The sequence below is a fragment of the Nestor notabilis genome, unplaced genomic scaffold, assembly GCF_000696875.1.
Source record: "Nestor notabilis isolate BGI_N333 unplaced genomic scaffold, ASM69687v1 scaffold19095, whole genome shotgun sequence".
NCBI classification, from domain to species: domain Eukaryota; kingdom Metazoa; phylum Chordata; class Aves; order Psittaciformes; family Psittacidae; genus Nestor; species Nestor notabilis.
Window position 1 is genome coordinate 64,993 of NW_009930221.1, and position 15,734 is coordinate 80,726.

General features: G+C 53.1%; 1 protein-coding gene across 1 annotated transcript in view; it reads left to right on the forward strand.

Annotated features, from left to right (window-relative positions):
* The window catches only part of LOC104406360 (plexin-A1), a gene marked incomplete at its 5' end in the record, with an annotated part of 58,038 nt that extends 42,326 nt beyond the window's left edge, over window positions 1-15,712 (forward strand). The window contains 10 exons of the mRNA XM_010015312.1: window positions 169-235; window positions 4,112-4,258; window positions 4,743-4,902; window positions 5,424-5,527; window positions 6,078-6,174; window positions 6,826-7,016; window positions 7,465-7,634; window positions 9,277-9,489; window positions 11,785-11,935; window positions 15,617-15,712. Of these exons, the coding sequence (XP_010013614.1) occupies window positions 169-235; window positions 4,112-4,258; window positions 4,743-4,902; window positions 5,424-5,527; window positions 6,078-6,174; window positions 6,826-7,016; window positions 7,465-7,634; window positions 9,277-9,489; window positions 11,785-11,935; window positions 15,617-15,712 (1,396 nt within the window). The remainder of the gene's footprint in view (window positions 1-168; window positions 236-4,111; window positions 4,259-4,742; window positions 4,903-5,423; window positions 5,528-6,077; window positions 6,175-6,825; window positions 7,017-7,464; window positions 7,635-9,276; window positions 9,490-11,784; window positions 11,936-15,616) is intronic.
* Between the last annotated feature and the right edge of the window lie 22 nt (window positions 15,713-15,734).

A 15,734-nucleotide genomic window follows, 5' to 3' on the forward strand; every position in this document is an offset into this window, starting at 1 on the left:
CTTTGCTGTCTGCTTGTGCCCCCTTGCTTCAAGGCTTCTGCCTTTCCAGATGACACCTTTTAAAGACAAAAATAATTCAGCCACAAAGCAAGGCTGAGGTGTCAGCGGGTGAGATCAGAGACCTTTAATATCCCCTGCTGATGGCTTTGCTCTCTGCCTTCCCTACAGGACGGAGTCGGTGGCAGAGAAGATGCTGACGAATTGGTTCACGTTTCTGCTGTACAAGTTTCTGAAGGTGAGTTTGGGAAGGGATGGCAGCTCCATGCGGGCAGGGAGGTGGCAGCAGGGTACCCAAAGCCCAGGGTGATGTGCTCCCTGATGTACCCAAAGCCTGGGGTGATGCACTGCTGCTCCCTCCCAGAGCAGAGATTGCTTCCCAGGTCTCTGTTCCCACCCTGGGATTCTGAGATGTGATCAGTGATCGTGCGTCTCCTTTTGGGGAAATAGCTGAGATTGAGAAATGAAATCCAGACTGGGATTGCTTAATGCATAGTGGGTCTGGTGCCTGGAGAGAGGATAAATCTGAAGCAACTCAGCTGAGTCTTGAACCCCTTTGGAGTGGTTCCCATTCCTCCCTCCTTGCCTCTGCTTGTGTAACTCAGGAGGAAAAAGCCTGGGGAGCTTGTCCTTGTGTAGACATGACTGTGATGGGAGGATGTTTCTGCCTGTTTGAGCTGTAGTTTGATGTGCTGCACTCTTCATGCACAGCTGCTGCTTTTCCTTCATCTCTTTGACACTGAGGCTCTGTGGTAGGGGAATTGTTTCCCCCAGGCATTTCTGCCACTGCTTCCCTTCTAAAAGGTGCCCTGGTGGGGATGGACACACCATGGGGTGTGTTTCTAGCCAGGGACACAGCTCCCTTCCCTGTGCATCCACGAGGGTGCAGAGCCCATGAGCTCAAATCCACCTTTTTGCCAGCTTCATCTGGGTGGCAGCAGACGATGCTGGAGCCCGAGGGCTGTTTTTACCCCTGGTGCATGCAACCCATATCAAGAACATTTATTCCACCAGCACCAGTGCTTCCACCCTCTGGAGCTGCAGCAGCGGGTGAGTGGTGCCTGCTGTCCTGTCGCTGCTTTGCCAGTGAGCAGAGCCATTCCTTGGGATGCTCCGTGTGGTGAGGCTGGGCACCACGCAGCAGGTTTTGTGGGATTTCATCCCTCATTAAGATAAAGAGAGTTTGAACTGTTTCCAGCCAAGAGATGAGAGCAAGCAGAGTCTGTGCACAACTCGAGTGATCATCAGCGAGAGGTGATTTATAATATCACTTACATGCACTTGGCTTTTTGCCTCTGTCGAGGGATAGCCTGTATCTGTACAAATCTAGCTGGAGCATGCAGCAGAGATGCTTTACAGGGCCGGGGAGAAGAAGAGCTGTGCTGGTCGTGGGGAGATGTCAAACCTCCCACTGCCCTGTTGTACTGGGGCTTTGCCTCTGGGATGAGGTTGGATGCTGGCAGACGGCTGGGTGGGACAGGCAGGAGTAGCTCTTGCTATGGATAAACCCCTTCAAGTCTCCTTGAAGTGGATGAGGCCAAGCACATGCACAGCATCCAAATGCCTGCATTTGGGGATGTTTGTGTTCATGTGTGTGACCTGATGCCCTTGGCCTGTCCCTGGCTGAGCATGTGGGCAAGTGATGGGGCATGTTCACCTTGTTCAGAAGCTGCTCATGTGCCACCTCTGTCTTGCATCTGTCCTTGTACAGCCCTATCCCTCTTCTAAGAGGCTTCTGGGTGCATCTCCAGTGCAGGGCAGGACTGAGGGTAAGGAGTAGCAGGAGAGAGATGTGGGGATGCGTCCAGGGCAATGGCTTCTTGTAAAGGCCTTTGCTATGGTGTCCAACCATAGAGGTGTCACAGCAGACAGTTTGCCAGCAGGGAAACTGCACCAAACCCCGTAAGTGGGGCAGGAGGACGTGTGCCCAGCTGCTGGACCAGCTCCCAGCAAACCTCCCTGGAGCAGGGCATGAGGGATGTGGACAGGGGACAGGACAGCCCCCTCTGCCCAGGGCCAGCAGTGTGGGGAGCCAGTGGGGGCTGATGCTTTCACAGGGACCCTGTAGTAACATTTATCAGACTCTTAATGAGACACCCTGGGGAAAGGGAGAGGGATAAAGAGAGACAAGTGCTGAAAAATGCAGGATATTAGGTGCCTGATGAGCTAGATCTAGTCAATAAGGCAGTTTGAGCATGGCTGGCTTGCCTCAGCCTGCTCCCAAGACATGGATCAGGGCTGGCACCATGGGCACGGCTGTGTCTGGGGGGCTGGCTGCCCTCCATCAATCTGTGGGGCTGCCAGACCCATCTCAGTGGTCCCTTCTGTATCTCCCCCAATGGAAGACCATCCTGGGGCAGCTGCTCAGTGCTGGTTTCTGTAGCCCCTGTTGATTTTGTTGGTCTCAGCCCTAAACCATCCTCATCTGTAGTGGCTCAGTGAGCTGTGACCTGTGGCAGCATCTCAGCCCCAGTCCTCAAGAGCTGCTGGGGACAGTGAGGGTTGGGAGTGAGATTTTGTATTGTTTCAGTTGGCCTATAGGTCAGAAGGAAATCAGGATCCTGGGGCACACAGGAACCTCCAGAAGCCCACGTGGTGTTGGTGGAGTGATGTGCCTAAGACCAGGACCTCTGATGCCTCCATCCCTCCAGGGAGGCCATAGGGCCAGCTCTAATTCATGCATCCAAGAAGAGATTTGTTCCCCATCAGCCCAGCTGGTGTCTTGGGACCCGAGGAGGTGATGCTGTGATGCCTGGAGTAGAACCACGGCTGAACCCACTGCTCTTGGTGGGGATCCTGCAGAACTGCAGATGTTGGGACAGTGACTATGCCGTCTTGGAGAGAGGAAATCTATGGGCTGAGACAGGATCAGCTGTGCCAGATGTGAGCAGGAGCCCTGCTCCCAGCTCTCCTCCACCCATCCCACTTCCACACACTTGGAAGTTTTACAAGGAGTTTTTACAAGCAACTGAAAGAAGCAACTTGAGCCTTTCCACTGTGGCTGGAGGGTGGGCTTGGGGTGCTGTGGGAGCCCATCACTCCGTAGCCAGCCCCACGCTCCTGCCTCACCAGTGATGCTCAGCACAGCACCCACCTTGGGTGTCTCACGTTTCCAAGCCGACTTAATGAAGCCAAGTTTGCAAATGAAACCTAATTCCAAAGGCAGGCGTGTTGTCGGGAGGCTGGGGATGATGTATGCCTGTTCCTGCTCGTTAGCAGCTGTCTCTTTAATTACCGCAGATGCTAACGAGATGCTACCAGCATATGGTGACAGGGAGAGCAGCCGCACTCCGCACCAAAGGACACTTTATCTGGGAGGTGGCGGGGAGGGAGGGATGAGGGCTGAGGGGTTACATCTGCTGGGACTTGTACCTGTCCTCTCTGCTCCCTGTTTTGTCCCTTAGGCCTAATGCCTGTATCTGGAGGGGCTCGATGGGATGTAGCTCAGGGGAGAGGTTTGAGCCCTGGGTAATGAAGGGGTCAATTCATGGCTGGCTGGTGTCTCCAGTCTCAGCGGGTCCTTTGCTGTTCCTTGGTTGCTGCAGTTCCAGCATCTTTGGGGGAAAGTATCTGTCTGGTTTCCCTCTCCCTTCCTCCCACCTATGAGACGGATGCTGAGGTGGCTCTGGCTTGCTCTGACTATAGGGGTTTGGGAGTGCAGACATGTAGGGACATGGTGGTTTAGCTGCAGGAAGTCTCATTGCCTGGTCACCTCCGTCAGCTGGAATCTGGGGTAGGGTTGTCAGTGAGTTGCTCTCTTGCTTTTGCTTCTCAGTGTATTTGACTGGCTCTGCCCAGCCCTCATGTGGAGAAGCTTCCTTTGACCTTCTCTCCTGGCAGATGCCAGAACTGCATCATGGTTCCTGGGAAGAGCCCCCAGGCTGTCTCACTGCAGCGTGCCCTTTCCAGCCCTCTGGTGCTTCTCTTGGCTGGACCGGCTGAAAAAATAGAGGCTATATCCCCTACACACAGTCCCCAGACCCAACCTGCTCTTCACTAGCCTGGAGCTGATGCTGCAGCGTCACTGCAGGCTTCTGCCACAGTGATGGTTCCTGAGAGGCAGAGCTGGTGCCTGGCACCTTCTCACCCTTCTCTTCCATCCCTTGTCCTGCAGGAGTGTGCTGGGGAACCGCTTTTCATGCTCTACTGTGCCATCAAGCAGCAGATGGAGAAGGGACCCATTGATGCCATCACAGGAGAGGCTCGCTACTCCCTCAGTGAAGACAAGCTGATCCGGCAGCAGATTGACTACAAAATGCTGGTTAGTGCAAGCAGAAACCTTTAACAAGATCTTGGAGGCACCCGAAGTACTTTGCAGAGAGTGGTTTGTCACTTGTTCTTCTCTGCAGCATCCCTGGGGTACCTCTTGCCCTCTCTGTGTGGGCCCTCTCATAAATGGGGCCTTTGCATGACAAGGTTTGCTCTTGCCATGGAGCTGAGAAAGCTGAACATGAACTGCCTCCCCCTCTGCACCTCTCCCAGCAAACCCCATGGTTGGTCTGTAAGGTCCCCTCCAACCCAAACCATTCTATGATTGTATGAATATTTGGAGATTTGAGGGTGGCAGGGAGAGGTGGGGAAAAAAGGGGTGCAGGGATGTGCCATGTGGCTGCAACTCCACAGCAGCCTGGAAGTGAGAAGGCATGGGCTGTGCACAGCTGTAGCCCCATGTCCTTGGACCTGCTTTTGCAGCCAATGCATCACAACCTCTCACTGGAGTCTTTCTGCCCCCCTGTGCTGTGCAGACCCTCAACTGTGTGAACCCTGAGAACGAGAACGCCCCAGAGATCCCTGTCAAGGTGCTGAACTGCGACACCATCACGCAGGTGAAAGAGAAGCTGCTAGACGCTGTCTACAAGGGGGTGCCCTATTCCCAGCGCCCCAAAGCCGGAGACATGGACCTGGGTAAGAGAAGCTGAGTGCTGCCCTGTGGGAAGTGCCCAAAGACCCTGTTTAAAACAGGAAGATCCACATCTCCTTCAGGAGAGGGGACCTGGCAGGACCAGAGCATTCGTGCATCTCCAGTCCACTTGTGCTGTGCTGGTGGGTCCTGCCAGTAGAGAGGGTGGGAAGTGGAGCCTCCTCAGCTCTGGCTGTGTTCTGGATTGCAGGCTAGAGGTGGCTGAGGGCCAAGGAGGCCAGCAGTACTTGAGAACAGTGTTAATAGTCCTGTTCTTAAAGGAGAGGCAGGAGAATGAAGAGGAGAGGAGCAAAGGAAATGGTCACCAGGGTCAAATCGATGCTGTCTTTCCTTGAGGACTTAGAAACAGCTTTTACCCAGTGCGGTGTTGGTAGCCATCAGCCCTGGGGTTCAGAACATGGTGGGAGGGCTCTTCTGTTGATGCCCAGGCTGTGCTCCTACCCTCGCCTTGGCTTTGTGCTCCTATCACCCACTAACCACGAGCCCTTCTCGCTCCTGGGGACAGAGTGGCGGCAGGGCAGGATGGCCCGGATCATACTGCAGGACGAGGATGTCACCACAAAGATAGACAATGACTGGAAGAGGCTGAACACCCTGGCCCACTACCAGGTAAGGCTCTCCATGGTGGAGAGCACTGAGCAGCCACCATCTGCCTTGAGCTGAGCATCTCTTCTCCTTCCTCAGCTTGGTCAGGGCCTTGGCTTGGGTCTCCAGACCGTGCTGCTCATCCATGCTCATGGTCAGGAGGTCTGCAGCCACTTTCCTGCTGGGGCCCTGTGGTTATGGTCCTTCCATTCAAGGAAGCACTAAATGGGGTATCTCAGGGCTCACAGAGGCTGTTTCCTGCTCTGACCTTGCTTTTCCATTTTCATGCCAACGTGTCTGGTGTGTTCTGTTCTGACGCCTTCCACCAAGCTGTCACAGAGGTGGATACAGAATCATAGAATAGTTTGGGTTGGAAAGGACCTTAAGATCATCCAGTTCCAACCTCCTACCATGAGCAGGGACAGCTCACCCTAGACCTTGTCGCCCAAGGGTATGTAGGTCTCCTTTGCTGGAGATGGATGTCCCTGGGGTGGGATGCAGTGGAGCTTCACCCCTGGGCTGGTTTCTCCCTGCTGCCTCTGCGGTGTCCTGCTCACACCATCTCTGCCCTCAGGTGACAGACGGCTCCTCGGTGGCCCTGGTGCCCAAGCAGAACTCAGCGTACAACATCTCCAACTCCTCTACCTTCACCAAGTCCCTCAGCAGATACGGTGAGCGCGCAGGGGCACCCTCCGCTGTGCTGGCAGGGGAGGCAGCGCCGGGCTGGGCTGGCAGACCAAGGCACAGGGCAGGTGATTCATTAACTGTGGCTCTCGTGAACAGGGTCCTCCAACCCCCAGCTCTCCTGCACCATGGGTTTATTCTGGTGTTGGAAGGGAGTAGGTGCCCCCAGAGCATCTCTTTGTGTCAGACTTGGGGGCGAAACGCACGTGTCATGTGGCTGCTGCTAAGGGATCCCCTCCCTTTAATAACCCTGAAGTCTAATTAAAATAGGCACAGAGACACTTTGTGCTTAAATGAGCAGAGTTGAGGACTCCAGCAAATGTGCTGGCGAGTGTACTTCAGCCGTGGTTTGGAAGGGGGATAGTGTGGTCAGCTCAGACTGACACAGGAGGCATCTGGGACCTGTGTGTTGGGAGCAGGACAAGCCTCTGCAGAATCCCTTCCACCATGGTCCTGGCCCCTGTAGCATTGCATGTAGCCCAGCAGGCTAGAAGGATGGCCCCAGCAGAGCTCCCAATCCATGGCTGATCCCAAAGCTCCCATTTCACAGCCATGACGTGGTGGGAAGGGGGACGATGGGGCTGGCGGCGAGGTGGAGGTGGGCAGGGTATGAGCACCCCCTGTGCTCGGTGTTGCAGAGAGCATGCTGCGCACAGCCAGCAGCCCCGACAGCCTGCGCTCCCGGACCCCCATGATCACCCCCGACCTGGAGAGTGGCACCAAGCTCTGGCACCTGGTGAAGAACCACGACCACATGGACCAGCGTGAGGGCGACCGGGGCAGCAAGATGGTCTCCGAAATCTACCTGACCCGCCTGCTGGCCACCAAGGTATGGCCCAGAGACAGCTGCTGAGTGGGGAAGGGCAGGGACTTGGGTTATCTATAAGTTTCTTTATAGGATCATGGAATGGTTTGTGTTGGAAAGGACCTTAAGCTCATCCAGTTCCAACCCCCTGCCATGGGCAGGGACACCTTCCACTAGAGCAGGTTGCTCCAACCTGGCCAGGGCTGGAGTAGCCACAGCTTCTCTGGGTTATCTATGCCATTTGTATGCTTTCAGCATGCCAGATCATGCAGTGAAGGAAATACCACTGCAGTGTGACTTTCCCAGTATAAACCACCGAGAACCAGTGGGGTTACACAGACTGTGCTCTGCTTCTGTTCCAAGTGGTAGGAGTAGAAGTGAGATTGGCTTAAAGGCCAACCTTTAGTTAAGGCTCACCTCTCTGCCGGTGCTGGGTGTTGCTGAGTGGTGTTTCTCTCTTTCTTCTCCTCAGGGCACCCTGCAGAAGTTCGTGGATGACCTGTTTGAAACCATCTTCAGCACAGCACATCGTGGGAGCGCACTGCCCCTCGCCATCAAATACATGTTTGATTTCCTGGATGAACAAGCTGATAAGCATCAGATCAATGATTACGATGTCAGGCACACCTGGAAGAGTAACTGGTAATGGAGAGGGGCAGTGGGACAGGGGGTAATGATATCTCAGCTAACAATACTTCCAACCCCGTCCTGCAGGCAGCAGAAATATGTCTCTGGAAACGATCCAGGACAAGAGAGGCCCATATCTCTGTATTTCAGGGGTGGGTAAATCCCTCACATGCCTGCCTTCAGCAGCAAAAATCCCAGGAATGCAATGCTCCTTCACCCTTCCATTCCTAAATCCCAGGCACACGCTCCCCCTGATGGCTGGAGTCAGCAGCTCCTTTCCCATCTCACCTTGAGCAAAGGCCTTTTCCATCCTCGTGCTCCTCCAGAGATGCCAGCCCCAATTTCTCATCTCGCCTGTCCTAGAGGTGTCTCCACGCTCCCTCCCGTTGCTCAGCCCCAGCAAAGTCAGCGTAAAGCTGTCTCTGCATCCTCCCTCCTCTTTTCCCCATGGGAAAGCAGGGTGGAGTGGCTGATGAGACTTCCACCAGTGCCACGCTGGGGCCAGGGCTGGAGCTCCTGCTCCCCACACCCTGCTTTTGGCATTGCTCTTTGCTGCTGCCTCACTGATTCCATCTCTCTGATCTCACTGTTACTGGTGGTGGGTACGTACGTTCCCGTGTCTGGCATTTGTTAAATGGCAGCCAAATTGCTTTTGTGTAGTTCAGTAACTGTTGGCAATTAGCAGGGCAGGAAAAGAAACATTTTTAAACGGAGATGTGAGAGCGCAGAAGTGCTTGGAACTGATTTATAACTCGGCTTTCTATATTAAAAGAAGGAGTGAAAGGCAAAAGAGGATAAAACAGCCCCGCTCCACAGGGGCTGGGCATGCAGGCTCCTGCATACTAATGCCTGTGCTTATCTCTGGGTGCTAATTCGACGTGTGGAGCTAATTTCTTGAGGCCATTCCGTTCACAAATGAAATATGTACATGCACCCGGTACCCTCATTAGGAAAGTCCTGAGGAATGAAGTGTGTTTTGTCTAAGATAAAAGCATTGCTGGGTGTTGGTGCTGAGGAATGACAGAGCCAAGAGGCTTCCTGATGGGGGGAGGCCCTGAGATGCTCCTGAGAGAGGAGAGGGGCAGCAGGATTGGGAATGGGAGCCACGGAGGGTGGCACGTGTGTTGGTATGCAGCAAACATCCAGTCGGTGGCTGGCCAGGAGACCTCCACAACTGAGAGCTTTATTTCCAGCATCTGAAGCTGTCTCAATTCTCCTCTGGTGTTAAATGTGCTAATGAGTCCCTTGAGGAGTCCAGTTAACTCCCTCCTCCAACACGGGAGATGTGTGAGATGCCACATGGTGCCTGCAAAGGGATTATGGATGTGAGAGGAGGGGACTATGGCTCGTCTGACTGGGCTCAGCAAAGGCTCTTCAGGATGAGTGGATCTCTGGAGAAACCACAGATCTGTGCTGCTCTGGTTTGCCTTTGGAGATGTTGGTAGTGCTGAGGAATGGCTCCACGGAGAGCTGTGGCCATGTGGGTTGGGCAGAGGGGAATAGCCAAGATGTTTGCATTCCTGGGGTGCTGGGAAAAGCAGCGTGCCCAATTCTGGGTCCTGCGTTGCTCCTTCTCCACATCTGGAGGTACATGTTGTGGTGTGTGCCCCTACAAGGCTTGGTTCTGATGCTGGCTCCTGTTTCCTTCCTCCCTCAGTCTACCTCTACGTTTTTGGGTGAATGTGATTAAGAACCCCCAGTTTGTGTTCGACATTCACAAGAACAGTATTACTGATGCCTGCCTATCCGTGGTGGCTCAGACATTCATGGACTCCTGCTCAACTTCTGAGCACAAGCTAGGAAAAGACTCTCCCTCCAACAAACTACTGTATGCCAAGGACATCCCCAACTACAAGAGCTGGGTAGAAAGGTGAGTAGACTTGGCCAATAGCTCCTTGCTTCACCTGGAGGACTTAACAGTGGATGTATGTGGGTGAGGGGACCTGGGTCTTTGGGAGGACTCCTCTTGGCAGCTGTTTGAAGAGGGACTGTAGTGATGCTTGCAGAAGGTGATCCTCTTGTTTGGGAGATGATGTTTTCTTGTGATTGTCTTGAAATGAGCTTGCAGTGACTGCTTGTAAGAGATGTTTGACTTGCTTAAGGGGTGCTAAAAGCAACCTCCTTAGGCTGTCTGATGTTTGCTGTTGTAAAAACTTGATCTGTACTGGGGAATTGCTAACATCTCCCTTGACTGCTTTCAAAGAGCAGTGAGAAGTCAGTCTTGGACTGGAGAAGTGCCTTTTTTGTACCATGACAATATATGTAGGTTTTGCTGAAATTACCATTTCCCATCTCTCATCCATCAGAACATCTTGCCTGGGATCCCCATGAGACTACATGCTCTGAGGCAGTGCTCAGGCTGCTGTCACTGTGCGGAGGAGGAGGGAGAGGAGCAGGTCCCCTGACTCCTTCCATCACCCTCCACCTTCACTGTTAGCTGATGAGAGATCTGCCCCACTGAATTAATGCAGTGTTAAAGGTTTAGGGTTTGAATGCTACTCATTGCAAATTGATGTCTTCCAAAGCCCTCCAAATAGAGCTGTTATTAAAATCATAGAACCACAAGCTGGTTTGGGTGGAAGGGACCTTAAAGCTCCTCCTGTTCCAACCCCTGCCACGGGCAGGGACACCTTCCACTAGAGCAGGTTGCTCCAAGCCCCTGTGTCCAACGTGGCCTTGAACACTGCCAGGGATGGGGCAGCCACAGCTTCTCTGGGCACCCTGTGCCAGCGCCTCAGCACCCTCCCAGGGAAGAGCTTCTGCCTCAGAGCTCATCTTAGTCTCCCCTCTGGCAGGTTGAAGCCATTCCCCCTTGTCCTGTCCCTACGTCCCTTGTCCAAAGCCCCTCTCCAGCTTTCCTGTGGCCCCTTTAGGCACTGGAGCTGCTCTAAGGTCTCCCCTTCAGGAGCCTTCTCTTCTCCAAGCTGAACCAGCCCAGCTCTCAGAAATGATGGTTTCCTGCCATCCTGTGTGTTGTAATAAAACCCGGAATGTGAAACTGCTGCACGTTACCTGGACATCCTGTGGCAGCCACAAAAGCTTTCTTCTTCAGCACATCTCCCTTGTACCTTCCTCTCCCTTGAGTCCCTAACCCCGGGGCCTTCACAGGGTTAAAGGGTGGCAGCAGCATCCCTATGGGTTTTCTTTGCCAGCTGGAATGGAGAATGTTGGGCATATTCTCCCTAATATTCCTCAGCACAGGCAGAAGTACCGTCAGCTTTACAAGGTGTCACTCTGGGGCTGAGCTCTGTCGCGGTGTAGCTGATCTCCTGATGCCTGGTTTAGTCAGAAGTCTTCACCTCAGACCATTGTGCTCTTGGCAGCATCCAGGAAACCTCTCACATCACCTTCTGAGTGCAAATGAGTCTCCTTGTGAAAACTGCCCCAGTATTTTATCAGTAGCTGAGTTCAGCGCTGTGGGATGGAGTGGATCCTCGCATTCATCTCCTCAAGTGGTCTTGCTGCCATCTGCTCCTACCCAAGTGCTTCAGCCGTGTTCCATCTCAGTGTTCAGCTGATGATGCTAATGATGCTAATCACTGTACCAGAAACTTCACTGTGTGAGGAGCCATGAGGAGTAACGCAAACCTGGAGGAGACTTGGCACTCTGTAATTCCAGGTGCTGGGAATAGCCAGGGCTCATTTACTGTGGGGAAAGTTTCTTTTTTTAAGAGGGCTGGAGGTGAACTTGTCTGGTGTTCGCACACCAAGTGTTGAATTGAAATCAAAGGGGCTTCATTGGCTTTAGTGACACGGGAGCCTTAGGAGAAGCAAAGCCTCGCCTGTTGCTGCAGACATGGAGGATGCTGGTGGATGCAGTTTGGTGGCCAAGAATGTCAATGGGATAGGAAGGAGGAAAAATGTGTGGTTTAGGAGAGGGTGGGAAATCCCTCAGAGCAGCAGCTCCTGCTTCTCAGCATGGTGAGTCAAGCTGGGCTGGGTGCTGCTCCATCAGGAGCATGTTCCTAATGATGCTGACCCATCTGTGGAGTGCTTAGAGACCTCTTGATGAGCAGTGGTGTTATAGCGGGTGATCGCTGTATGTAACTGCTTGAAGGCTCTTCACCTTGTCTGTCCAGTGGCTGTTCTTGGTGAGTGTCGTGGTGGGCACCCATCCTTCCATCTGTTCCTGTTTCTGACCCACTCTCCTGCTTCCCCCCTGCAGATATTATGCAGATATAGCTAAAATGCCAGCGATCAGCGACCAGGACATGAGCGCGTACCTGGCAGAGCAATCGCGGTTACACCTCAGCCAGTTCAACAGCATGAGCGCGCTGCACGAGATCTACTCCTACATCACCAAGTACAAGGACGAGGTAAGATGTGGTGATGGGGAGTCAGGCATGAACTACAAGCCATGTCCCTTTACCTGTGTTCCTGCAGTCCCATGCTTTTCCTTATGGAAAAACACCCCGTGGAATGCAGGAGAGCAATGTAGTCTGTGTCTGTGCTTGGGCTGGTGGGAATGGAAAGGCTTAGGAGGCGTGGAGACAGGCACTGGTGTAGGCAAAATCGTTCCCATATTTTCTGCAGTGAGGACTGTAGGAAACTCCTAATTTTTTACCCATTTGGCACATGAGTTCCATGGGACTGCAGAGTTCATGGTGTTATCTCCCCTATCCACTGGCACCATGGCTGTACCAACACCGTGGGATACAGGCGGTGTCTGGCTCCACTCCCCAGGGATGGTGGAGGATGTGGTGACCTCTTCAGTGCTTTGTGAACATCAGTAAGAATGGTTAACCCCCTCTGCTGTAATTTATACAAATTAACTTCGTAAAGCACCGCTCAGATCCACATCCTGCATCTTTTTATTAAAGCCATGAAATATGTAACTACAGTAAAATATGGATCTGTAGATACAACGTGATAGTGTGGGTTTATTGTCCCAATAAAGGGGATTGACAACTGCATTTGAACAGTGGCTTATTCAGGTGATGGAGTGCCAGAACATCTCCTTGCTCAGAGAGAGCTGGGAGAGGAAATGGGATCCCCGTTGTACCCTGCAGTCATCCCAAGAGGCATCTCCCAGTGCCTCTTTGAGGTGTGAATTTAGGGAGTCCACACGCAGGTCATGGCAGACCTGGCCATGGGTCTAAAGTCAGCACTGGGGTCGTGATGGCCAAAATCCTTGTGGGACCAGGTACTTCACAGAGGTGAGGAAGAGGAGGAGATTCTGGCTTGCATGCAGGGATGGGAGGAAGCCCTGGTGCTTGGGAAGATACTGTGTGGTGATCAACATGGGGCTGATGGCCATGTGCTGATGTCTGTGGGCCAGGTTGGATGGGGCTTGGAGCAACCTGCTCTAGAGGAAGGTGTCCCTGCCTGTGGCAGGGGTTTGGAACTGGATGAGCTTTGAGGTCCCTTCCAACACAAACTATTCCATGATTCTATGACCATGCTGGTGGGACCTCTGTGCCACTCATCAGTCAACTTGGGATGGCACATCCCAGAGGCCCCCATAGCTCTGTGTGATGAGTTGGCTGCAAAGGAGTTTTGGGGTTCTACGGTTTGTATGACAGCTCCGTGGCCACCATGAGAGTGGAAGAGGAGCAGTTTGAAGGATCTAGACCTGCAGTGTGGCAACCACCATCCCTCAGCCATCACCAAGTGCTTGTTTCCCCTGGGCTGAAAGTCCCCCAAGCTTTACATAAACCCTCCAAGCCTTGAGTGAGAGCCAGGATGCGACTGTGGTACATTAAGGAGCTGCTCTTAGGGGCACAGGTCCTCTGATGGCAGCCTGACATCTGTTGAGTGTCTTGCTCTCCGAGCATCACAAGTGTGTTCACAGCTCTCAGGAACTTCTTTTATTATTTGTAATGGGATTAATAAATGGCAGCTGTTCCCTTTGTTTGTTTTCATTCATTAAGCACAATTATATGCAGCCCGATTGCACCCTCTTTGATGCAAAATGGGAGAGAATAATTTTTCCTGTTGTTCAGAGCAATAATGTGCTGTCATTGGCTGTGAATGAAAATCGTAATTAATTTTCATTTGGGTTCTTGCCTCGTGGTAATCAGTGGTCCTGGCTCCTTGCAGCAGGTGACAGACCTGGGTCTGTCTCTCTGCTCAGCACAGGTTCCCACTGCGTTCTTCCCATAAGGCTGAGATAAGAGAAGCAGATCAGCGCAGGGGCAGGTTGTGACCCTTTTTGGCACCTCAGCATCCTGGGATACACAGCTGTCTCATCAGGAGAGGTGGGAGGCAGGGGTGGGGAATAGGCTTCTCTTCCCCTTCCCAGACCAGTCGCATTTGGTTGCAGCTCAGGCACCTTTCAGGCACATGGGGTTTGATTTCCCTGTGTTATTACAGTTATTTTATTCCATGTGTAGCATGACAGCTGACAGGCTGTGGAGATGGATAGTGAAGGAGTGTTCCTGGTAGGAGCTTTGTGGCAGAATCCTAGAATCATGGAATGGTTTGGGTTGGAAAGGACCTTAAAACTCCTCCAGTCCCAACACCTGCCAAGGGCAGGGACACCTTCCACTAGAGCAGGTTGCTCCAAGCCCCTGTGTCCAGCCTGGCCTTGAACACTGCCAGGGATGGGGCAGCCACATCTATGAGTCTAGAGCTACACCCCAGCATCGTTATTGCCAGGTGAGGTGAATCAGTGCCTGGTTCTCACTGATGAATTCTCCCCTTGTTGGAAGCTGATGCTGGTGTCAGGATGCATCTTTCCACTTTCCTTTGGGAAAAGGTTCTCCATTGGGCATCCCTCACTGCCCCAGCAGGTGGGGAGCAGCCTGCTCTTGTCCCAGAAAGCCCAGCACAGAGCTGGAGCATGCCTTGGCTGCAGGCTGGAGCGTGGCAGAGCAGGATGCTGCACACACAGCAATGCTGCTCCGCAGCCTCCGGCACTGCCGCAGCTCCCAATCAGAGGGAGCTGATTCCCCATTAAGAAGTTACCTGTAGGGCTCCTGATGGACTTTGCCTGCCTCCTAGTAAGTCTATTAATTATACAACAGTTTGTTTCCAATTATGCAGCCAATGAAATGGTTAATCAAGTCCCCTTTGATGGATGCCTTGATATTTAATTGCAAAAAAATTTGCTCTCCCAACCAGCTCACCCGCGGAGATGAGGCTTGTGTCAGGTTTGGTTTTATAAATCAGCTTCTCTGCTCTGCTGGCATCGTGTCAGTCAGGCGAGACTCCTGGTGCTGGGAGGGCAACTGGCCCTTTGGTTTATGCTTCATTACTCCCTTCTCCTCACTCTGAGCCTTACCCTTCACCCTCCTGCTGCTGCTGGTCCTGCCCCAGCCCTTGGGGCATGGACCAGGGCAGGGGACAGACCCTTCATCCTTTGGTCTGTCATCTCAGCCAGGAGCTTGTTTAAAGAAAGGGGGTTTCAAGGGAGGAAAGTCAACCTTGGGTGTCTGTGGGTGCCCTCCTTGCATAGGACTGAGGGTCCCAGTGAGGCAGGCTTTGCCAGTGCATCCATTTGGTGTCCCCCTCCATCACCCTCGTGCCCCCCAGTTGTCCACCATGGGGAGAGATTAAGTGGGGTTTTACTACTGATGGCAGCTGAAACCTCATGGATTTGGTCTTTTTGTGCTTATGGAACCAGTTCGTGGCTTGATTGTGGTCTCTGAAATGCAACCCCTGCCTCCCTAGGATTCTATAGGCTTGTTGGAGTCATGGACATGGTGGGAAGGTGTTGTTGACTTGGTTTCAGGGTTCATCTTCCATATGATGAAGGAAGTGCATTGTTTCCACATGTGCAAGTTGGCTTCTTGGTAGTATCAAGCAGGTCCTTGGTTTTACTGCAGTCCTTGAGGGTGCTGGGAAGCTCAGTCTGTGGGGTGGCAGCACTCAGAGCTGTATCCTCCACTTTGTGCCTCTTTTGCCCCTTTCCATCCCATTTTAGTGATGGGAACAAACGCACACCACTTCCCATGGACCACATCCCCATGCCGTGATGATCCAGCGTGGCCACGGGCAACAAGGATCCTCTTTGTGTAGGACTGCCTCTCCTCACCCTCTCTTCCCCTTGCCCGCAGATCCTGGCCGCGCTGGAGAAGGACGAGCAGGCGCGGCGGCAGCGGCTGAGGAGTAAGCTGGAGCAGGCGATCGACACAATGGCCTTAAGCAGCTGAGACGGCGGCGGCGCGGTGCCAG